General features: G+C 38.0%; 1 protein-coding gene across 11 annotated transcripts in view; it reads left to right on the top strand.

Annotated features, from left to right (window-relative positions):
* The window catches only part of LOC128885777 (potassium channel subfamily T member 2), a 212,056-nt gene that overhangs the window by 138,892 nt on the left and 46,751 nt on the right, over window positions 1-26,413 (top strand). For all 11 annotated transcript variants that reach the window (XM_054140046.1, XM_054140045.1, XM_054140043.1 and 8 more), the window contains 3 exons: window positions 20,328-20,407; window positions 22,031-22,130; window positions 23,436-23,634. In XM_054140046.1, coding sequence (XP_053996021.1) covers window positions 20,328-20,407; window positions 22,031-22,130; window positions 23,436-23,634 — 379 coding nt within the window. The remainder of the gene's footprint in view (window positions 1-20,327; window positions 20,408-22,030; window positions 22,131-23,435; window positions 23,635-26,413) is intronic.

The following is a 26,413-nucleotide window of genomic DNA, read 5'->3' as shown; positions in this document are numbered from 1 at the left end:
AAGAGTAAAGTGATAGGATAGAACAGGAATAAACTAGTTTCATGGAGGACATGGAAGTTAGGATGATGCAGTATACGCAGGGCACTGATAGCACGCTGTTTACAGACATGAAAACTCAGTGTTTGCGACTGATAAGTCACGCATTATGGGGATACATTGGATGTTTGACGTTACATGTTCCTTTAATAACCATGAAGGTACTTAGACAACAGTAATTTCATTCTATCTGTTTGCTTTTCATATTCCAGTATCTTATGAGTTATTAAAATTCTCTGTGCCCGCGTATGTTAAGTACTCTACTTAAAATTATGGCTTGTTGCTGAATGCACTCTTACTTCTTAAACCAAAAAACCAAAACCGTTTCTAAACATCGTCGATTCTATCACTTGCAATTTAATATTCGACAGATCAAGGCTAGCGAGACATAAAAGTTCATCTCGTAATTTTGTATCGTAACTGCAACGATAAATTACGTGCAAATACACGGCTAATAAAAAAAGTTAAATTGTAAAACTAATATCAGTAATGTTCAAAGATCGCTACTTTACTCTTACGTTGCATGTTTTGTAAATCACCAGAGTACACTAAAAACTTTTATAACTTTGCTTCCCAACTTAATGCCCTCCCTTGTCGTTAATTTATCAGTAAAAAGGATGTAAGTATGCGCAAGAATATGAACTACGAATGTACTTTATCCATGTACTTTAGCCATGTTCCATTAAAATATCTTTGGATAAACGTAGCACAAATTGCAGTCTTAACTTGGCTCTTTCAGGATGGAGGCATGGAATTAAATATACAAAGCGCACTCTTCTGCCATAATTTATTCTACGTTATCAATGCACAGTCACGGTTTCTAATACTTCATGCGACTATTACAAGGATCAGGATGTTCCTGTCATTTACCCTTTAGGAATTGGCGTGGCTCCCTTTTGAGCTCCTTCTCTAATAATTATAAATTCTATACAAATGTTTCTCGACAGGCAAGAAGTTAATTATTATTATTTAGTAAGATTTCATTTATTAATCTCATTACCTACCATTAACTAATAATAATAATAATAGAATTATATATTCAATAGTAGATCCGTTATTTAAAATAGTGTTCGAAATATGTTTTCTCCAGCATTTTATCCACTTCTAGGTAAGGTGACCGTATTGGGCACCTTACGTGGGACAAAATCGCGTGGTCGTTCAAGGATTACGTGCCCATCATCGATATTCTCAATGACTTTTAGTCTCCAGCGAGTTCACGTAACGCGGACAAATATTTTAAAAATAATTGCACGCGATCTTTTCGTACCATCTCTGAATTAGATGTATCGTGGCCGTATCGTGTTTCACTTTTTGAGATCCTCACTCGACTGAGAGAATTTTTAAAATTTTTGGATAACTTACTATTACTATTGCTGATTACTTAGAACTTTCTATGAAGTTTTGGTATTCGTTCCTTCGTTGTTGATTGCGAACTGAATAAGAATACCGAAAAAAAGCGCAGAAATGACAACGTGTAGAACTGGTGCGATCATGAAAAATTAGCAAATTGTATCATGAATATTTGAAAGTAATACTTCCGCAGGGAACGTTTTAATAGCTCTAATTCAATTACGAATGTAGGGTGGTTCTAAGATATGGAAAACAATTTTAGTTGCGTGTGTCGTCCATTATAATGATGAAAAATTATTCGACTATTACGATATGATCGTACTTTTATTCTGGCCTCGTCAACTTTCATCGTTTCATCTAGGATTTTTCATCCGCCCTAATCTCCAGGACAGATCGAAGTAGCGTAACACGCTTGTAAAGAAACTAATTTGTTGTATAACGCGTGACATACGATCATTGAGTAACAAGTCCGACTGAATCGCATTAGTAGAAAAACTTTTCTGAAGATTCCATCTAAACTTAAAATTGACTTTGAATCAATTTTCCAGGTCGGAAATATATCTGAACGTGTACACAATTTTATAAAAATACGTTCAGCTATTTTCGAATAAATATTCAGATAAGAGAAAAACAGGAAAGGTTAAAAATATGCATTTTGTATTACGCAACAAATCCTATAGTAGTGAAAATTGAGAGAAAAATAAAGTAATGAAAAGGTAATGTTAAAATAAGAAATACTGAAGACAATATTCTCGTAAATTTTTCACAACGATTACGGTATACTGAAGAACATACAAAATGTTCGATAACACGTCTTCGCAAAAATCAACGTTCTGTGTATACTCGATAAACTTTACCCGATTTCATCGCAAAGAATTAAATTTATTTCAGAAATCTCGTTTCCGCCGAGTTCCAATTATATTCCGGATCGATTTTGCTCAGGACCGTCACTGAATAAATGGCGTTGTATCAATGCCAATAACATCTATCAAAATTTTCGATTCGCTTTTCGTCTGTTTGCAGTCGTATTATTTTCCATCGGTTCTTTGTTTCGTTCATATACAAACAAAATTTAATTTTAATTGCTACGCGTTTATCGAATTAATAAATTTGGATTCCTTCAACGCGAGATATAATATCGCTCTATAATTAAGTAGAATAGTATTAGGTTGTCCCATGAGTTTCTTTCGTGATTTGCACTCAATTATTTTGTGCGACAGTGTTTATGTAAACAGACAATCTAATTTCTTAGATATTGATGTTGTAACAGTAATGGAGCAAAATGAATCGTACACAATTCAATAATGTAACATTAGACATAAAATATCGTGTATGTATTACTTATTAATAAAACGAAAGAAACTTTTGAGACAACCTAATACTATTCTACTTAATTATAGAGCAATATTATATCTCGCGTTGAAGGAATCCAAATTTATTAATTCGATAAACGCGTAGCAATTAAAATTAAATTTTGTTTGTATATGAACGAAACAAAGAACCGATGGAAAATAATACGACTGCAAACAGACGAAAAGCGAATCGAAAATTTTGATATCTTTCATTTATTATTCGAGATTCCGAGGTAAAAACTTTGCCTCTCTCTGATCTCATTTAAGCCAACAGCATTCTGCGACGCTTCTTTCCGTAGCGCAAAAACTTATTACCTTAATTAGAACAAGACATTGCCATCGCTGTGTAGCACTTATGACATCCATAGAGCTTGCTCGCCCTCTCCCCCTCGCCCCTTTAATTTATTTATACAGCACCCGATGAAACTACGGCCGAACATGCGAGCACACGCAACTTACAAGCACGCGTCATATCAGGTAACGATGTTTCCTCTTTTTTTTTTTTGACCCTTGTTCCGTCTCGCTTTCTCTCCGAGTAACTCTTTCGTTCCCTCTACGTGCAATCATCGTGCTGATAGGACGGTGAAGATAACGCGCCGCTATTTCCGTAATTGGGTCCGCGCGGGAATGCGACACGACTCGGCTGGTACGTTCGTTAAACGACGTGACGAAAGAATCACCGGGCAGTGGAGGGAATGCAAGAAACGCGTCGACGGAAAAATCATTTAAAACAAGAATTGACAGGCTAAAGAGTTTTTCGATAGAAGCTCACGGATATTGTTTTTTAATGACAAAATGTCAGCGAGTTGTGAGAAGAATACCAGTCGCTTCGACGCGGCGGACAGATCGCGCGCGTGCATCGTATTTGTTAAATATTTATAATTGCTGCACATGCTGCTTTTTCCTTTGCATTTTCAACTTGTAATAATTTATACGAACAACGCGAGTGTCGTATGGAACGCTTGCAATATTAATCGACGCAATCTCCGATAAAATTGCGACGCAATGAATGATCTCACTCCGATGATTGTATCTATACAAATTTACGGATTCAAATAAAGCATTATTTACTTTACGTTTCGACACTTTCTATCGGAATTCTTTTCTGCCAATTATTGCCAATTACTGCAGCCAACGTGTCAGTAACCGTAGTTCTGAAATATACCGAAATTTGGTAGTTTATTGTTAACGAAAGAAATTTATTTTTTGTTTATATTGGACATTTCTTATGGACATAAACCTTTTAACAATCTCGTCAAAAACGAAGTAATGAAGTCCAAATAATTGCCTGTATTTCGAAATATGGAATAGTCGGTGAACATAATATTGAGTTTTTCCAGTCCTTGCCTTCGTATATAACACGACAATTGATTTGCATACTTTTATGGATCGTTACTCACGTTCCCTTCCGCGAATGATAGATTTTTATGGAGAACGTGAAGTATTAGGGGATATATGATATATGTACCAGTATACAGGACGCGTGAAATGAAAAAGGTAAATGTTCCTGTTATGCATGATCGATTTTCAGGTATGATATACGGCACAGAATTCCATCTTAGCGTTTTTCTAAGATGACATATTTATCTCGATACATCAATAGGGTGATATCCTGTATATTCGTTTCTTTCTTTGGCAAATTAATTCGATATCATCGACTCAATAAAATAAGATTCATAAAATAAGATTCATAATATATAAGTCGAAAAATAAATAAATTGATTCTATAAAAAACATAAATAATCGACTCGGTAACATTACTAGGCAAAGAAATTGAAAACATGATTCTTAATTAATTTAAACGAAAGTTAACTTAAAAGAAAATGTAAAAAACACTCTGTGAAAAAAGCTCGATTTTGGCATCCATTCAAGACTTTAATTTGTGGAGTCTACTCTTTCACTGTACAGCAAAGTTCCTCTCGAAGTGAAATACGTTTCTTGAGAACCGTTTCACTATATTTCTTCATACATAGGAGACAATCTTTCTGCACATTTATAAAGACGATAAACTTAAGTAAAAACTATTGCTCGAGATCTCTCTTAGTTTTAACACTTACACGACCGCACGCCGTGGATCAATTTTTATCAGTTTTCGCTGTGGCAGCTCGCATTTAACTAGTTTTCGAGAAAATTCTACTCGAGTGCATGCGCGTGAACTTTCCAGTGCTAGCAAACTCTCTAGCATAATTTAAAACAATGTTCTCTTTTTTCACCCAATGTCTAAAATAATAAAACTGTATGTTGTACCCTCGTTGGAAACATTCACTATAAATTAGGATATTTTTGGTGATAACTCGAGTATTTACTTACTGTAATTGAAACATGTTTGCATATAAACGCTCTCGACCATCTACCGAGTTATCGTTGGGTGCAGAAAAATTAAGTCAAAAATTCTGTAAACAAAAGTTGTGGGTCGGTGAAGAAAATAAGAACAGTTAGAAAACTTTCTTCTCGCGATGGAAAAACAATACCCCAAATAAAAATCATTGAAACGTATTGAGCGACAGGTTCGGATGAGAAAACTGGTCCTTTTTCCTTCGAGGTCTCATCGGTAATCATTTTTAAGTTATTTTACCTATTTGTATCGACCCTTGATTCAGTTGATCCTACACCTAAGCCTACGCCCTACGCCCTCCAACCGATTACTCGCGGTTCGCAGCGCCGAGGTTGTAAATCGATCAATGCGGTACAAGGTTGCAAAGTTTTATTTATCTGTATCGACTCGTCGCATGGATCTATTCATAGAGCACGAAGACACCGCGGTTGTATAATTAGATATGCGAGACTAGCTCGCGAATGCATGCCCGCGTCGAAAATAAATGCTCGTCTGAAATATTAATATTGACGGATGAGTACGCTCGACGGGAATCGGAAACTCGCTTCGGCCGTGTCGCAGTTGCGAGTTATTCGAATGTCTTTCTTCTGCTTTCGACCTGTCACCGTGTTCAGGGACCGATCGATACGTCACCAAGATTAGCATGCGTGCGTGCCTCTGGTGAATAACGGTGGAAAGCTTACTGTCCGATATAATTTTCCGTCGAAAAGAACGTCGGCATCGAATTGTTGAATTCGCGTGGACAGTTTCGATGTAGGAACTTTACACATCGTGCAATGGGACGATGTCGAACTCTTCCGAGTGCTACAAATTGACGTTCCTTTGTGAACTATTTGCTTAGAGATTATTAGTGACGTAAACAATAAAGCGTTACATACTTTCGACCCTTACCATCCATGGTAGTTTCATTTTTTTTTTCGAATTTTCCTCCTTATTGCACCACAAAAAAAGAAATGTTTTAAATCCATGAATATATTCCAACTTCGAAACCATAAAAAAATGGAGCTAGCTTCTTATTGCAGCACACCCCTCAATGGAGTCTTTCTCTGGGGTAATCTTTGAAATAGAATACTTTATTGCAACATTGTAATATTTATTCTGGAACGATTCAAAAATTCTTTTAGCAAATGATACCTTTTGTAATGTTTTATGGATTATGCAGAATATGAAAAAATTCTTTGAATAGACATTATTTGTTATTAGGAGCACTATACAGGGCAATAAAAATTCATGGCGCTCTATTTTTTAAATTCATATTTTTATATGGATCGACGTACCCCCTTGGTCCATTGGGAAGCCATATAATACCGAAATAAATTTATCGATATCACGAATAGTTTCCGAGAATATAGCTTCTGGTAGTTTACGCGTTTCGGTCTGAATAGAGCTGAAAAGTTGATCACTAGAGGAAATTCCAAAAGTGTATTTGTCAGCCTTCGAAGATCTGCGATAAGGAAATTTTACTCTATATCGTCCTTGTTCTCTTTATCTTGGAAATCATCTTCTCAGCTCCAAGCTGTACTTCCATTTTATATCGTATAGTTGAGTGCTATTTCTTAATGAATACGACTCCAGTCGAACTCAGTATCATCTATCTCAAACTTGCTGCGAAGAAATCAATGCTTCCTAGGATTCCAGCAGTCGCATTGGCCCCAAGAGTATCGCGAGGTTCTTGAGGTCTCTAAAGTTCCAAGTACTTCTTGGGTCTCTAGGTACCTCTGGTATTCCTGGTATCCTTATGAATTCTTAAATCGTAACAATGATTCACGCCTGATTCATAGGAGTCAGCATCATCTACTTTGAACTTGTTGCACACTATCGGATAGTAAAAATATCATAAAATCCTCCAGATCTCCGAAATTTCGGATACTCAGGTATCTAAATATCTCTAGAATATTTCCCTTTCTCTCTGTGGTCTTTTGAGACTTCGGAGTCTCTGAAATCTTCGAGGTTTCCGAAGTCTCTGAACTATCAAAAGTCGAAGTACTCGGTGCCTGTGTGGTCTCTAGAGTCTCTGGAAGCTTCGAAGTCTCTAAAGTTTTTGAAGTTTCTAGAGTCAGAGATCGTTAGAATCCAAAGCTCCTCGAGGTCACGTAGGTATCTCGAATTTTTTGAAGGCCAGGTTCATCGTGTATCGTGTCTTCGATGTGTTCAGGATTGCCGATTCCGCACAAATCGCATCTGTTTATACAAAATACGAGCCAGTTCATTAAATACACCTCTCTTTAAATTGCTTTTAGTCACTTGTTACAATTCGTTCATACGCAGCCTTCTCCACTGGCGCGAATAGAAAATTCGACAGCGGCAATTTGATGGGCTACTGCAGTCTGTTTCCGTCGATGAATCGGGCAATCGTGTTTATACGTCGCCGTTGAAACGCGCAAATTCGGTCCACGGTTTAATTCAATCATCGCTAGCGTGCAGATATCGGAACGCGATATTTTGCACCGAATGGAAACATTCCCTTTGTATACATAGCGTTTAATTGCGTAACTGGATCTTGCGTCGTGTACGTTGATTTCCACCGATTAACGATTGTGTTCATTCGTCTTTATTTGGTTGGTACCGTCGATCCCTCGACAGAAAAATATTCGGATTTTCGAACTTGCATTATTCCGTGCGGGATTCACTGTTACAATCCTGTAATGGGTGACGTGTATACAATAGAGTGCATATTATTGGTTTACGCGAACGATTTACAGGAAATTGATGGATGGTCGGCCGTAACGAGAATTCCATTTCTGTGTTCTATTATTTAGTCCTTTGCACTCAGAGTCTTTTTTCTGGTACCTACTAGCAAATGCTTTCTCAGCGTTCTATTACCACGAATGCTAAGCTTAATCAGGTCACTTGTACCTCGTCGACAATCATTTCATCAACACTTCGAGTTCCAAAGGAATTAAACTTAAATACGGTACAGACTCCATAAATGCACATATATCTCTACCATAAATGCGCAGACCAAACACGACGTAATTCGCAACGTAATTCCGAAACCACAGAGTCTCTTTGAATCAGAGTAACGGGCCTTACAGCCCCAAGGATTCGACTCTAAGAATCCCACCGTGCACAGAACAATCTTTCGATTGAAAAAGTAAGTACACAGTGGTCGGGAAAGTCGTCGCATACTGGGTCATGTCCATTCGATCGATGTTACTGCAGGTAAAACCGATCGACGTTTAAACTAGCTACGAGAGGCGAAACGTCGGCTCGTGGTTGCAGGTTGCATAATTCATACAGCGACTCGATACGGGACAGTACGCTCTTCGGGCGTCGCGTCGCGGGCCGCAGGACGCTGTTTCTTCAGCCAGCTAGTCCAGAATTTCCGGCCGATTTAAAACCGCTTACGATCGTCAGGTGGCTCGTAAATATCGCCAGCAGCCCTGTATTGACGTATCGTCTGTCGACCGCTCCAGCCGATTCGAGCTATCGATGAGAAATTGGCTGTCAGCGACGACGAAGCCTTTTAACTTGCAATTCCGTTTCATTGATTCCGTTATCGTGACGGCAGACGTGCGATTTAGTTAATCCGTCGGAGCGATTCAATGTAACGTCAATCTCAATTTGCGTACAGTTATTTTTTTTTCTTAGTTGTATACTTGAGGTTTGCAGGATACGTTTACATGATACCAGGAAATTATATGTTGGCAATTGTACGCCAAGTATTTTTATGTTGGTATGACCTGCATTCGAACAAACGGATAATGGATCGTAATTGTAGTCATAATGCCAAATTTCATTTGTTTTGAAATGGAGCCCGACGAGTTATGTACATATACACTACTGTGCAAAAGTCTTGGGCCATCATGTGAAGCTTGTGCTGCATTTAAATAAATCTAGGTCAATGAAGTAGATATGATGTATTTTTATTATTACAGTTTATACATAGTAGTATACTATTAGGTGAACTGGAAAATATTTTCGTTTCTGCGAATCTTAATAGTTATTTATCATTCATCAGCTGATTGATTTTTATGTATTTGTTTTTATGTATTTTTATTGTATTTGCGTGAATTTAATGTAAAGAAAACAAAATTACTTTTCAGCCCCCCTAATACATATACATATAATACATTTATCAAAAATTATTTAAATAATTTTCATAACAAGTTCCTAAACTGCATTTTGAAATGAATTAAAAAATTCACGTAAAAATCTGTATGCTCCATGAGAGTCTCTTAAAATTACATAATTTTTATACTGTTTTTCATGAAACTAGAGTGGCCAATTTAAACCGAAATAGGCTCATATGCTTCATATTTAATTAAAGAACAATCGAGTGAATTTTAACACTACTATTACATATATATACTATATATATATACAATTTAAACCTACTATTCATTTCTTTGCCCTGAACTATATCACGTTTCGCGGACACACGTGCCAGATAAACTTGCCTGGCCTTACGATGTCCCCTCAGAAGAGAGTACAACCATCCGAGTGGAAAAGGTTAAACGAGTTCCGTACTTAAGCACCCTTCGAAACAATGAACTCGAATCACAGCAACGTTCCTCGTGGCAAATGCATAATCAAACAGTAGCAATTAAACGATATCAATATGAATGCTCGCGGTAGCCAACGGCCGTTCGTAATATTCCCATTGTTCCGTTTATGGTCGTCCTTAATTCCCGTCGTCCTAGAAACGTGTTCTCGAAGCAACCGTTTGCAATTCATCGTTTTACGCAATGGTTTACGTTCGCAGAAGGCAACGCGTATCGGTGGTTCCATCCGGATTCCGTTGTCCTCGCCGGCTGACGGCCGTAATCCTCGGCTACGTACAACAGGAAGCACTCCCTAGCCGACCTTTCGAGCCAAGACGAACGTCGAGCGGCAGCTTTCCAGTCGTGATATCCCATCTATCTAACGGGACACAGCTTATGCAGCAGTTCGCGTGACGTACTGCTCGGCGTTCCTTTACCTCGGGGCATTAGCAACCGTTAGTGCGACGGCTTTACGGGCCGTTAATACCTGGCGAATCTTACGTGCAGGTGGGGGCGGTGGGTAGAAAGCCGCGTTATTACCGCGACGTTGCACGGAACTTCCACCCTCTTTTCCCTCCCTGGACCCCGTTATACGTAAAAGCACTGCGGAACAGTCGGGTCGCGCTTCGAGTATCGAGACCCGTGCGTAGGAGCGCCACCCTCGCTACAACCACCCTTTCATTCGGAATTACTCCTCGGTGTTCCGTTTGCGGAGTGTTTCCTGACCGCTTCACGTGGGAGATCGTCGTTAGCTCCCACTGGAGTCCGTCGAGCGAATTGTGTGAGAATTAACATGTTTTTATCGGAGAGTCCCGGGGAAACACGATTTAACCATTTGCGCTCGAAGTCATTGCGTTGCAGAACGTGCTAAGAAGAATCATGTTGTGTTAACCCTTTGAGTATCGAGGAGCGATATATCGCTCTTCCTTGCACTTGCAAAAAGGGCCGAGAACGATATATCGCTGCTCGGAGCTGTAGGTGCTATTACTCGTTAAAAAATCAATCATGCTTTACGAAAATAACGTCAATATTGTAATTGTATAATGATACAATTAAACACATAAAACAACTACAATCTCGGGAATTTTTGTTATTTTCAATAACGTTAATGATATTCGTTATTTCTCGATAAGGTTGAGAAACTTTCTAACAGTAACAAATATTCACGAGATTGTAGTTGTTTTATGTATTTAATTGTATTATTTTAGAAACAGTACAGTCTGTTTAATGAATGTAAAGGAATAGTTCGTAAAAGATAATTCTTTCCCTATATCTCAAGCAGAAACAAAGCTTTCTGAGTGCTCTCATGTAGGTTTTGGTTGCAGGACGGCGAAACGATAAACTGTTATCGCAGTGTTACGATCCTCCTAAAAGCAGACTGTTTCGGCAAAGTTTGTCAAATGGCAGAAATCCGCTTGCTTTAATGCCAGAATTCCCAACTCGGTAATGCACTAGCTATCACGTTTTCTGCTAACAAGTTTAGAAAGTTATAAGTCACGAACATTAGGAGTTCAATAGAGAATGATGGTTACTTCTCAAGCAACTGCGTTGCTACAACAGCATTAATAATCTCAGAACAGAAGATTTTGATATTCTCTTAAAAATTAAAGACGCGTTAACTCTTAAATTTAATTTTAATTTCTATCTTTTCATACACGCATTTGAAAGAAATATTTACATTATATATTTTCTCAAAATCCATTTCTTCCAAGTGCAATTTAATATTACAAACACTGCTATTCCTGTATACCCAATGACGTTTAAAATCATCTGACATTAACTCTTAAATTTAATTTTAATTTCTATCTTTTCATACACGCATTTGAAAGAAATATTTACATTATATATTTCCTCAAAATCTATTTCTCCCAAATACAATTTATTATTAAAGAGACTGCTATTCCTGTACACCCAATGACGTTTAAAACCATCTGACAAGTTCTTTACTTTCGCAGCACGTAAAGTATTTCGCGGTAAATCTAGACACAGACAAATCCAGAAACTCATGGCGTGACGCGTCACTTCAATCTTCGCATTGCAAGTCTGCGAACGTAAACGTACCTAGACCGAGCCTGTGGCTACATTCGGGATTTCAATAAAACATGAAACACGAATTCTAAGTTATTTGTAGAACAGTAAAATTCTACAGACATTTGCGCGTTCTGCGGTGAAGCTCACCATTTTGTCCTTTGGCACCAACACCAAGTTGAACGACTATGTGTGCGGTAATGAGTAATAAACGTCATGTAACCTGCGAAATTACTGCAAACGCAGAGTTCAAAGACTAATGGAAATGAGTTTCTGAGAACTTTACGGTCGAATGGAAGCGAATGGCGGGGAACGAGGCAACGAGAATATTGTAGTGTTTCAAGTTCTACGTGAGCATTTCATTAATAAAGTTTAGCGTTTCGCGATGTTGTCTTGAATGTATTCTACATTTTCGTTCTTCATTCTACTTCAAAATCTTCGTATAGATTGCTCAATTTTTTAATGAATTCGTTCTAACGAAACTTTCTTTGAATACATAAATAAAACATAAATTAATATTTATCGAAACGTATCGTGAAACGAGTAAAATAAAAATGTACATCATATCAGCTGATAAATTTCTGAGCATTTGTTTATATGTCTTTAAATTATTTATCGTATTTGTAGGTTCTGAAAATTCCTCGAAGATTCGAGACCTAATAAATTGTACTCGTGTCTACTTAATTATGTCTTCATTTCTATACAATTTTTTCTGTATTGCTTTACAAGAATTGAGATGCAAGCAACGATAGTTCCAAGATCATTCTGCTAACGTCCAATGTCGAGAAATTCGTCGAACAATCCAGACTCGAACTTTCTTCGCTGGTTTAATAGGCTCGTTTCGAAGGTTAGTCTCGATGAGTGTTGGTGGTGCGCAGAACGCAGAGTACGGAGACAAACAAACAGTGACGGACGCAGGGATAGGAAACAGGAAAACGTAGAGAGTGGGCGAGGGACGAGAACGTTCCCCTCAATTTATATAGATTGCTCCGAGTGGCGTTTCGAGTTCAAGTAACGAGCTACAATTCCGCGGCCGGACGAGTATTTCCTTCCTGAAGTGGAAAATCCATTATGTGGTCAGCCCTATAGGCAGACGAAGGGAAAGTGGATGATACGTGGACAGCCAAACTGTCGCCGTATATGTATATGTATTATTTACTCGAATCTAGAGTTAAACAATGTTGTTATGCTGATATAAATGGAGAAAGATGATTGTTTCCTAACGGAACAACAAATCTTCAGGCTGATTGGGTTTTCTACTATTACGAACCTAATTCGCGAAACCATTAGAATAATATAATGATTAGACTGCGTACTTTGAAATATTAATTCTATTATATTTATTTATGAAATATATTCTCCGCGTGTTCTGTGTATCCAATGTTTGATTTAAAAATTATAAATTAGAATTAGCGTCCCTATTTGAACTTATAAAATACAAACATTGCTACCTGTTTTTCTTTACAGAATTATTTTTCATTTTGTATAATAATTTATGTATAATTAGTATATCCAGTATTGGAAGGTCTTCGCGGGCTTTTCATGAGAACAGTATAAAATAAATTTAGAATTTATTCGGATCGACGTTCCTGACACATAATGGCGTGCACTCGACATACTTTCGATAAGCGCAATTAAACATGGAATCTGATAAGCACCGAATAATGCGTCACACTTCTATTAGCGAATTCCTGGTAATATTCTTTTGCAGAAGCTCGAGCGTTTCCATTACAGAAATCCTAAATAAAATGCTTGTCTGCGTACTCTTTATTCAAAAATTATCGTGGCATTTTAATTACCGGTTATTCACGAAACTGATAATTATCGATATTAAGACAAATCACTTTCACTGTTCTCCTAGACTCCAAATAGTAAATATAATTCGAATGAAAATGAGATTAAATGTAAATACAGCCAGATTTCTTCGCTTCAAAAAATTGTCACAAAAATTAGACTCGTTACTAATCGGTGCGATACGAATTCCTTGAATATTTATTATATTGTTGTAACTTTTAAATAAAGCTGTTTGGAATCTATATTCTATAATTGTTCCTAAATAAACAATATTTAATAAATGTGATTCGAAACAACATAACATTTGTATAATAATATAAAGCATTTAATTAGAAAGGTAAATACTGAAGACGATCATAGCTGCTTTTAACCCAAGAACAATAGTCTTACGCGCTACCGTTTATTCTCGGATTTAGCTACCCCCACGATTGCATAGTGATCTACAATTGGTGCGCAGTCTGTTGATAAGGATTTTAATAATTCATCCGGACCTAATTTAACGTTCACGACGCGTATAATTCCTATTTCGTATAAATGCACTACAGAACACGGTCAGTTCGCGTATTTCCGAGAAAGAGTTTCCAGAACTCGTTACCACGAATCGAGCTTCCAACGTTGATCGAAACGAGAGCATAGTCATTAATTTCGTTAAACCGAAAAAGTTTCCTCTTTCCTTTGATTGCTGTGATTTTCTACGCATCTCACATGTCGTTCCTTGGAGACTAGCTTCTACAAACCATATAATTTCGACGTTAAACAGTCACGTTCGAGGTAATTTCCTGTATCTCAAAAATTACAACAGCGAAGATAATTTTCAAAATTGTTCATACAGTCAGAGAATAAATAATATAAATATTCACGGTACAAGAAGATTGGTCATTCCAAAGTAACTTTCAACTAAAACACATACAAGCAGTGTAATAAGTATTCGTACAGGAACCAATTCAAAATAAAACTTTATATATTTATTTTATTAATAAATTTTAGGGGAAGAAATAATTAACCAACAGAGTTAACCTGTTATTTCTTTTTTTTTATTAGTTTTTACTTACACTGACTGTGTATATAATCCCAGAAGTCTTAAATTTGTAAAAATATATATTTCAATTTCTGAGAAATGAAATATAGTTTCAAAGACTGCAAAGTGAATTAAATAATATAATTACAAATATTGGGCACGGAACGACGGTAGCCTTTGATAGAAATGTCATAATTAATCCGGTTACTCGTTTATAGATTCCTGAGTTAAGAGGTATGGGTCCACGAGCTTCGTGTACTTCAGCTTACGGTCGACTGATTCAATGGATCGCTGCATCGAGCTTTAGAATTCATCCATATGCGGAGATTAGTCGTATCGGTTTTACTCCGAATCAGTTTGGAAGTCCCCACTTACACGTCGAATACGGGCTTTCTCGATTATATAATCGGATTTCGAATGGGATTTCGACAGGCAAATTTCTGGTATGCGTGACATCGCGTGTTGGTCCCGCTGCGAACCTAACTGTCGTAAAGTTCACTTCCTATCAGGTGCAGAAAATGCCAACGCCAGGATGTTGACATTCCAATAGGAAAGCAGCACGCATTTCATTCGACTCTTTATTGTCTATACCGAAGCTACTTAAATTATATTGGAATCACAACTTGCGAAAATGATAAAATACGTTTTTTCTTATTTTGGAATATTATAATATTTTATCTGCATATTGAACATATAGTATATGTGAATAATATACTGCAATCTAAATTGCATTAAAAGCTAAAGTCTGTTAATATACTGCTCTGATCTTGTTCAAAACAATAATAAATATTCCCTGTCACTGCTTGATTTATAATTTCTTCTATAAATATTTTTAATGAATTTTGATATTCCCATATGTATTCAATGTTATGAATGATTCTTAAAATGTTCGTTGTTTTGCATATGGTCCTTGATTGCATAACAAGTACAGATTTTATAATATTAGGCATTGTTAATAATTACTTTTACGAATACAAGAAATCGTTGTTTTCTTCCAAGGCAAATATACTCTGTTACTTGTTTATTTATGTTTCTCCCTTACTAACTGTTTTACAAGCACGACGAGAAATGATTAAACCGTCTGACCCCATTCTGGAACCCCAATTTTATATTTTTAATTTTGCTCTTCGTTTACGACTACGATATTTCCACGAACTCAATTTCTGTGTATTTTTCCAAATGTACATAAAAATAAAGTGAAAACGTACATTGTTCTTTTTGTTTGATTGTGCCGTTGCACAATCGTTACCCAGAATACCGTCGATATATTCTAAGTCAAACAAAAAACACACGAATATAAAATAATAGTTTGTTCGAATTTTTCGTTTCCAATTACTGTACGAGACTCGATCAATAACGTTCCCAACGCAGAACCGAAATATTATAATTCATTTATTATTAGAGTGAATTGTACGCGAAAATTCTTGGAAGGAATACATTGAAGGAATCGCGTGACACTTCTTATTGCAACATGATGTATCGCTTCATTCTGGGAGAACGAGCGTGTCCGGTAGTTCAAGTCGCCAGTATGAATCGCGCAGAAGCCGAAGCAAAAAGCCGATATACGGGATAGGTAATGTATTCACGAGTTTCACGCCATCGCGTCGGCACTGGAAATCCTATCCGTCGACTTATCGAGCCTTTTGTTTGTCCAACGCGCAAAAAGTCGCGACACTGTAAGGAGCTCGATAAATCGATTTGACAAAGGCGGAACAAGTATACGTAGCGGCGGTGCTGTCTGAAAAACAGCGGGCACGAATCGATCACGGCTCCGCTGACACGTTACGCCAGTTTCTCTAGCGATATCACTCATGACTGACTAAACGGGTTTCGTTTGCATGCCCGATTCGCGGCGCAACCCAATCTAACCGAAAGTTTCGACGCAACGACGGGAAGGGATGCACGTATTCATTTCGCACGTTTCGCGAGTTTCATTCGCCCGTTAACGCGCGTGGCGTATTCCACCGCAACCGGCACACCCACGGCGAATAGGGTTATTATTGGACACATCCACTGTAATTAGTCGTGGATAACGCGGCTCCTCTTATCACGTGTTTCACACTTTCCACGACACGCGACAATCGATGATTGCTACCGCATTCGTAATTTCCCGTTATTATTAAATGCAATACATGTAGTCGATGACCAGTGAATCAATTTTCCAACATCCTTGAAATCCTAAAGATTATTACTGAGGTAATTCAATTATATCATATTCAAATGTATAGGACGTTGTTACTAATGTAGTTAAATATCAATTTTTGATTTCACGTGGCTTTTCAAGATTGACGTCGACGTAATATTACATAATTTTTCAAATATATAGCAAACTTACTGGGGATGTAATTTGACGTAATTTTCACAGAGAGTGCAAGAATTTATATATGTGTTTCTTTAATAATACTGCTCTGATCCTCCTTTCAGAAAATTAATGTCTCGTTCAAAACAATGATAAATATGCCCTGCCACTGCTTGATTTATAATTGTTTCTTTAAACATTTCTAATGAATTCTAATATTCCCATCTGTATCACTTCAAAATTAGTTCCATCTGGACATCCAACTTGTACACTTCTTTCAATTTCTCACAAGTGAAAATACAAGAGTTTATATATCTTTCTTCGTTGATATACTGCTCCGATCTTCCTTTCAGAAAATAAGTGTCTCGTTCAAAACAATGATAAATATACCCTGCCACTGCTTGATTTATAATTGTTTCTTTAAACATTTCTAATGAATTCTAATATTCCCATCTGTATCACTTCATAATTAGTTCCATCTGGACATTTAACTTGTACACTTTTTTTCAATTTCACACAAGTGGTTGCAAGCATTATCTTATAATCCGATTGTTGTCATTTTCATTCTCATTCTAATGCTACATTTCCACAGGCATCCAGTTACAGTGTTCCGTGAATTCCACCTAGCACCCAGTTTGTGTATTTAGTGTCGCAGGTTACGAAAGAGTCAATTAGACGGTTGCAAATGTTGTCCGTGGCTGCGAGACGACGCAATGACGTCGGAATTGTGCGTCGAATGTACCAGGGTTGGCCACGTGACCGAAAACGTTTGCATAATTCTGTAAATGTTGAGCTTAGGCGAGAATGACACTATTTGCACTTGGCTACGCTGTGCACTATTCAAATTTCACTTCCCTTGTGCAATCTCATGAATTTCAAGGGCATTTCTATGTTTGCTTTTTCAATTCATACTGAACTGTTTGTTTGTGCGCGTTTCTCACAAGTACTCAGTCCCGTACTTGTGCTACTATGTACTTGTACTCGGTACTATGTCCACTGCTTTTTTTCCTCGGACCTCTTTTTCTTTCACTATCTGTCCTTTTCTACGTTCTACGCTCTACTTGAGGCAAATGTAAACACAGAATAAAAACCTCGACTGGATAACTGCAATGTTTGGGTCCCGATTTTCTTGCACTTATCCAGTCTTTACTGTATAAGGCATTCCCGACCTACCTCTCTCGCTCTCCCCTCAGCGGTACGAAAGGATTCGTTTAAAGCGAAATGTTTAAATATCTCACGAAGGGACGAAGCTACCAGAAAAATCTTTTTACAAAAGTGCTTTAGTTCAAGTGGATAAATTACATGGTGCGTATAATTTTGTTGTAAGTAAAGTGGCGGAGAAGATATAAAAAAACAAAGTAATTTTTTTAAACGACACCTTAAATATTTTTATTCATACTGTACGCAGTTTAGACAAATTCACCGACCCTAATGCGTGATCATTTATTGTAACGTAAACCTTTAAAGCGGAGCTTGAAATTTGTAGGTTTAACGCAAATCTTCACTTGATCAAAAAAAAGATAAAGCATCCTCGTTCGATAGGTCAAATTGTCCCTTGATTACTATTGGAATATAGGCGGTGGAATAAATGAGCTAGACTTTTCTTTTTCAGTTGACTTTAAAACTTTATTAAAAACACTAGGAAGGGCACGTCGGTTCTGCACGAAAGAAGCAGCTCGAATGAATGAATGTGAGATCAGTAACGAAATTCTTCGTACTATAGACCCTATCGGTCCCATACTTTGTCTAAACAACCCAAGATGGAACGCAGCTGCACCCTCTTGACTTCTGTCTAGGAACGAAATTTCAACGTGCGTTTGGGTCAAACGCGCAGAGATGGTTTTTGTAACGAAAACTTTCTCTTTTAGTGAAGAGAAAATCCAACAACTACAGCCTGGGATTTATATAGCCAACTCTAGTTAAATACAATTACTTCCTAAAAGAGGAAACAGCCGAAAGGGTCTGTATCGTAATCCCAGCTGACCTTGACCCTTTCAGTAGACGGTGTGTAAATTAACGTCGCGCTGACACAGCGCCAAGTGCTATCCGTATCGTGCTTCGCACGACTGCAATCCCACATGCATCCCCGCGAACCTTTCTCCAGCAACCCTCTCGGAGCTCGGAGGTCTCCGCGTGGGCATCCCCCGGATCGACGATCGGTCTGAGCCCGTTCCGTTCACCGGCCTACCGTAGGTCAGGCACTCTCGTGACGTTATCTAGGTCAAAGAACCAGTTCAACAACTTGGAACGACCGCGTACGACAGACCGTCTGTCGACGCCGACCCGATGTCGTCACGCGACGCTATTCTCGACGTAGCTGACGCGTTATCCGTCGGTATAAATAGCGGCTGAGCCGGTTTACGATCGACTGCGGAACGATGACCGTTCGATCGAATCGGTTCAACTGGATGCTAGAACAGCAAATTTCAACGAACGAAATCCACGAATTTTCATTGGGAAATACTTAATACGCTGGAGGTCTTGTTTAAATGGTTGGAAATCTCACGAGGGGAAGAAGCTATAAAAAAATGTTTTTGTTAAAGTTATTCGGTATAAAGGGGGGACATTATACGGAGTAAACAATTTTGTTGAAGGGGAGTGGAGAGGGTGAGAGATTTAAAAAGGAAATTTATTTTTTGAAATGGTACGTTACTTATTTTTAATTATAGTAAGATAGAATTCGGTCAGAGAGAGTTTAGAGGGTGCGACTTATGGACGGATCTGTAATCCTGGTTCTGTAATCCTGCAATGTTTCATTCAAATCGAAGGAGGGGGACACTTCATAAATGTTCCTTGTTAGAAGAGCGGCTCTAACTATCTAATGGTAATCAGAGACTTCCCACTTGATAACGAGAACGGCAGTCCGCTGGGATACTTCCGTGCGTACGCTTTATGCAAATGTACTTGAACTATCGTCCCGCACTGTTTCTGAATTCGATTCATGGCCCTTTCATTCGCGATTAATGGAACGAATCCAAGATGGTGGTTAAAATGGAATTGGAAAAGTTGGTGTTCCGTCTGGAATGATGAGTCGTTGTGACGTTAATACCCAAGGATAACTCTAAAACAACGTTCCAGGACATGTGGAATGTCGTGATGTCAAAACTAGTTTCAGAGTGCGGTAGAAGGTCGATTAATCGAAACGATGATCCTAGGAATGACTGCTTGACGGAAGGCATGATGTAAGTTCTGGCCTGCTCGTAACGTATTTGAAGAAAGGTTGTTGCAGTCACCGAGCGATGGTCAAAACCACTATCTAGATATCAATTTTGAGTAACGAATGTTGCAGTTTTTATTAAACAATAAAGTGTGTGGTTTTATTAATTGTTACAGTTTGTAGTTTTATTGAATATCTTACTCAGGAATGCTATTACAACATGTGTTAATGGTCAGGGACACACACACACACACACATCTGTGCGCATACAAAGATGGCCACACAAATAAAAAACGAATAGCTTCTTATTCCATGCAATGAATGAATCGAACTTTGTTATATACTGTAATAATTTCGATATTATATTGTTAAACATATACAGGATTTTCTTTCAACATCTCTAGTTACTTAACTATCAAACGCTTTAACAAAATGTTTCCGATGTCATGTACTAATTGTTCTTTTTGATTTCAGAGTTCGTGTCGAATACTACGTGAACGAGAACACGTTCAAGGAACGACTTCAGCTGTACTTCATCAAGAACCAACGTTCGAGTGAGTATAATTTTTTATTTAAATACAGCTAAATATTTTAATCAATAGTGACACTATAAAGGTGTAAAACCTCACTCGCTACAAACCAACTTTTATACGACTGCCAAACACTCTCCTCTCAACGCCGCAAATTCAAGAAAAAAACCTGCATACAACCCTCGCCCTCGAAAAACACATTAAAGATACCATTCAATTCCTTAACGAAACCAAACTCTTCCACAAAATATAAGTTATTCCAGAATTCGACGCTAATGACCTCGATGTCGATGCGACGTAGAACATTAAATAAAAAAGAAAGATGTAAAATTTGTTTGTACGTAAGGGATGATCTCTGGAACATCTGAACCGATTCTAAGCAATGCATGCTATAAACAATTTTCATATCACAAAAACCAAGAGAGTTAATTAAGGGGCCTTCGCTTTGGCACCCTATATTTTCAATTAATTTATGCAGCAAAATGTCGACGAAGGATCACTTTAGCCCCATGGAATAAACACTCGATGCCCGTCACGAGCAGAAGATCGTTTACCCTTTATCGACGTCTGCCGCTCGCTGACGGAGATTGTCAAGCTTTTGTTCGCGAAAAAGTTCACAGCACCGGAAATTCCTTTCCGAGGCACGTTACCCGTTGCATGCCAGCAACGTAATTTCGGCAAACGCCATGATATCGTGACACGGGCAACCATGTGAATGTCCGCCGGGGCAAGGCATAATCTTTTGAAGCTGTTGACAGCAGCCGATAACGGATAACGTGCCGATACCAGCCTCGATCCCTGCGTATTATCCGCCCTCGCATCTGCACGTCGAACGCGGTGAGATCGATGCCTTGCAACGCTACAAGGAAACGATTAAAATAGCCTGTTTCCCGCTTGTTGGATGTCGATAATCTTCGACACACATTTCAGACACGTGACAAATTCGTTTCTCCTGATTTCGCTCGAACCTTCGCTCCGTCGAAGCGCGCGACAGGTGCCGCAACAGGAATTTTTCTGAAATTTTACTTCAGCCACTCGATGTTGCGAAATGGACCAGGTGATTCTATTCGTGTACATTTTATCCACTTTGCTCGCTTTACAAGCTCAATACTTCGACTGCCGCGCGATATATTAGGTTGCCCCAAAAGTTTCTCTCGCGATTTACACTCAGTTGTTCAGTCTGGCACTGTTTATACAAATAAACAATTTCGTCTAACTATCGTGGACGATATTTTATTCGGATTGTAGAGTTGTTCTCTATTTCTTACACTTTTTAGTATGGAAAATCAAAGAATGTTGCATTGTTTAAAAAAGAAACAGGCAACAGTACCAGCGATACCATAAACGAAATTTGCACTATTTACGGGAATAGTTCTACAAATGTTAAGATAGTAGTTGGTTCAGTTACACTTAAAAATTCTCTTTGCGGTAGTGAAGAGTCATTAGGAGCGATACAAATCCCAATAGCAATTAAACAAAGTAAAAGAATTATACATTATCTAAATATTCTTGAAATCTCTGAATACTCTAGAAGACATCTATCTAAGAGTAAAAAAAACCTACTTCTACAATGTTACATTATATGTTGGGCCACACACCAAACAGCGAATTTCTTTAAACATGATAGTTTCTTTTTTTTTGTTTCAGGTCTGAGGATACGATTGGCAAATCTGTTTTTTAAGCTGTTAACATGCTTCTTATACATATTCAGAGTCATCACCGACAACGACCCAACTTACGCGACTTGGTGAGTTGCGTTATGTTTATATTGAATTTGAATGCATATGTATGCTTACCCTAGAAAAGACTGGAGCGCCATATCTATCAAACTATTTATTAAATAATTTTTACATTCGTGTTAGTGAAAAGTACAGAACCACGGATCTTAATTATTGTTGCAATTGGTCACAGCACGACTCGAATCCAAGAGTCGAGACGTTGTAATCGATAACGCTTGAGTTGAGTCTAATAAAATTTTCCTTTCTAGCGCGTTTCTTATCATTTAGAACAATTTACCATTGCATTTTATACAAAACAGAAGCCTATAAACGCCACTATGTTCTGTTTATGCGTTTTAATGGAATCCTGGAAAATTTCTTTGCCGTTATGTCGTTTCATTAAACCTTCGCATAACGAAGATTCCGCTAAGCCCTGAATTTATACATTTGATTAGAGGCTTGCTATATTGCTTTAGCGGAAGATGACTAAATTTTTCGCAAAAGCGAACGCACGGCTTTTGTTATCAAGATCTTCCTACTGTTTTATCGGGGACGTTTCGCAGCGACACAACGACCCCAGAAGAATTTCTTCGCAGGGCAAAAGAACCCATTCCGGCTCGCGATTTGAACGCAACGTTTATGCAAGGTTACGATATTTTGTAGAACGAGGGTCGTGGCTGAAAATAAAGTCGAGATAAGACTTTGCAGCTGAAACGGTATTGCGTTTTCCTGCCGCGAGTCTCTAAGAGCCGCGATACTCCTTAAAGCGCTAAGGTTCCTAGACGCTCCACCTCTGCATCCCATCTATCCCTCTAGCTGCTTTCTCGTACCCTCTCTGTTTCTATATCGTCCCTTATCTCTTATACTTTGTAAATTACTGTCTCTCCGAGCGTAATATTTTTCTATGCTTCCTTTATTGCGTTTTTCATTCGTTCGGTGACACTGTATTCGTCCGTCTAACAAGAGCGCGGACGCCATAATTCCCAAACGACGTAACATACATGAATAAAAATAATAATTATCTATTAGATACTAGAAACTCCGTCCTTCAATTTGAATTAAAAAATACAAATTTAGTATTCTTATCACAGTAAATATTCCTAAGTAATGTTCGTGTAATAATGTTTCATTAATAATTCTCTTAATTTCTCGTAACAGTAGACCAAGCGTGAACGAGAAGTTCCGCCAGTTAGTTTTTAATCATCGACTGATGCTTTTAAAAATTTTCTTTCGGTTCCAACTTCCCTAAACTGTGACGAAAGCTTTTAAAAAATGTCTACCCTGTCCGCAGCTACTGGAACTTTATTAGCCACTTTTAAAAATCCTTTTTCTAGTTATGGTTGCACGCCCGGCAACAAGACCGAGTTCCTCGCGTCCCAGAACCTCACGGAGGAAGAATTTCAGGAGCATCCGACCATCAACTGGGACGCGATTTTATGGGTGAGAAGACCGTTGGAATTGTGGGTCGTCCAGGTGATCCTTGCAATAGTATCGCTTACGGAAGCCCTGCTACTCGCCTATTTAGGTTACAAGGTACGCATCCTTTCATCCTTAGAAATTTGATTTCGTGCATAATATTCGATGGGCTCGACTCGTTCGACCGCTTAAATTTCCCGCTCGAAGTAGCTCGCTCCTTTATTGCCTCGCGGAAACGTGGAACGAATAAAATGAAACAATGCCTAAACGCTCTTAATTATTCATCGTTAGTAATCGGCTCTTCGAGCCTGCTCCTGTAACGGAAACAAACAAGCTTCTTGCAGCGTAGTTAAATTCCCGTTCCGCGCCACTCGCAATTGAAGCGTACAAGTTTCGTTTAACTCGAAAGGGTAGCGTGTCAAAATAATACCATTGTGATTAACACTGTAAGCTTTGTGAGCATATCTGGTATTTTACAAGAATTTAAAGATCATTTGTAATTTTGTTTTATTTACAAGAATTCAGTAACTGAAATATACAATTGGTTTGTGTTTTACTTAAAAAGAAAAAGGTAATTTGAATTGTACGGTGAATTTACGTTTTGCTTGAAAAGGAAATTACAATTGGGTTTATAAAATCAATATTCTATTTGTCATTATAGTATTATGCAAACAAATTTACGATCTGTCTTATACAATCCATTTGCGATTCACTCTGAACGAATGAGTAATTGAACAACCACCGGATAAAATGTTGTTTATCTTTCAATGAATATTAAAATTTCGTTATCCAGATGAGAATTTCATTCATCACTGGCATCCTATACACGCTGCCCTCGGTAAACTCAATATTCCTCGACGCTTTTCAGTGCGACAATAAGGCGGCGAGTTATTTCACAGTAGTAACGTTTTGAACGCCTCACTATGCATCCTCCGACGTACGTTTCTCTCCTTTACATCGTTGCTCGCTTCTGCATGATACGTCGCTCTGCTCGCCTAAATCGCTGGACATTCTCCCGAGCGATAAATGAAACAGGAATACGGATGCTGAAAGTTCGCATCGGCACGGCGCGCGGAACGGGGTCAGAAACTTACACACCGCGATCGACTGTGAAAGCTTTCCCAAGCCTGTAGCCAATTTGCTGGCTTCAGCGGGGAAACGCTTTTACTTTGCCGCGTGAGTCTACGAATTATAATTCTTTTTTTTTTTTTCAACGCGTCAGGCGAAAATTCACAAAGAGTACGCCCGATCACGGAGAACATTCTGAGAGGAATCTCGCTGAAAATGCGAGAGGTCGATATGCTTTATGCAGGTGTGAGAGAATCTGGAATCTCGATGATAATTCGATGACAATTGGCATATAGTTTGAAACAGTGGTGCACGATCGTTTTCGGTTATTAGTCAAATGACAGAAGATACATTTTTAAAGTAAATGTAATGCACATTTGTACGTAACGATAAAGACTGATATTTTAACACTCTTCAGTATTACATTGCTGATTAATCATAGTTGATGAAAATATGATGAGAAGATACGATAAGAGGAATTTAATATCTGCGGTTTCGTTTAATTAAAGTTAATTCAAATTATGCCGAGTTAATGATGTACATATATTCGAAATGAGAAGTGAAAGTTGTTTGGTCAGGGATGATAATATGTATGATATATAAATATTTTCAGTATATAATATATTACGAACGAACGAACTTTATACGTTGTTTCATTTTGTGTAATTTTTTGAAGTCGTTAAGATTACTGAAGCAGCAAAGAAAATATTATATTCAGTCTTGCCTCCAGCAATAACGTAAAATTACTCGAACCTCATTTTCCATGATTTTACTAAAACGAAGAAAAAATAAACGATCAATGAATTACTTGTTATCTGTCTAAAATTTCCTTCGCAGTGCGTTAACAAAAATTGATCGTTAAACTAGTACCTTACTCTCAGCTGTTCGACGTCAGAATTAAACTCGTAACTTTAGAAAATATCGGACTAAAGTTGATTGAAATTCATTACTAGTCGAAAGTCGATTGAAAATTAATGTCCAGTCGGTGCGACTTGTTTGTAAAAATTTTCGTAACGAGAAAACACGAGCAAAATGTACAGTTTATTGTCAGAGTAACTCGATTCATTCTGATTTACAACTACATCGTGCAATATAAAATTCGAATCTGAAATTCCTCGAACATTTCCGTCCGTATTTGCGCGATGTAGAACGCTTCGCTGCTTTACGCTCAAGCTTCATCGTCGTTCTGCAGTTTCGTCGGGGTTTTTTTTACAGATTCAATGAACACATGACAGAACACGCAATTTAAACGAATTTCACGGAGAAATGAAGAACGTCATGGGAATCGCGCGTTAAAGTTTCCACGGTTGGTCTTGGCGAGACAATTTGGACCGATGCAATTTCGTCGCGGTGTATGTTATACAAAAATTTTGCCAACTCTAGGTCGACTTGTAGGTAGTCGCAAAACATGCCCAGTTCAATTCGAAAGTTTTCCTCATTTCGCTTCAAAAGGTAAACCGGAAAACCTCCGGAAGTCTTACGACGGAGCCGCAGGGAAGTTTGTCTCGCGCAGTTCACATAAATTCCAATTTCATTTCTGGCTTCAAGTCTTTGTTAGAAAAAAAAAAGAACCAAAAGACTTTGAACGTTCTTATTCCGTATTGACTGCGACGGAACATTCGAAATGCTTCGAGTCGTACAACATGCGCTTCCTAAAGTTTCTTCGACAGAACTATAAATCATTTTGGAATATATTATACCACGATATAGACAGTTAAATTAAAAATTAATCTTGAAAATCAATAATATTTGCGCAATTTAGTCTTAATCGACCAGATTCGATTAGTGTAACTTAAAGTTGCTGCGAATTGTTTATATAATTTCACGT

This window comes from Hylaeus anthracinus, unplaced genomic scaffold (genome assembly GCF_026225885.1).
Source record: "Hylaeus anthracinus isolate JK02 unplaced genomic scaffold, UHH_iyHylAnth1.0_haploid 11981, whole genome shotgun sequence".
Classification (NCBI taxonomy): domain Eukaryota; kingdom Metazoa; phylum Arthropoda; class Insecta; order Hymenoptera; family Colletidae; genus Hylaeus; species Hylaeus anthracinus.
Note: the sequence above shows the minus strand (reverse complement) of the source record. Positions and strands in the feature narration are given on the sequence as shown.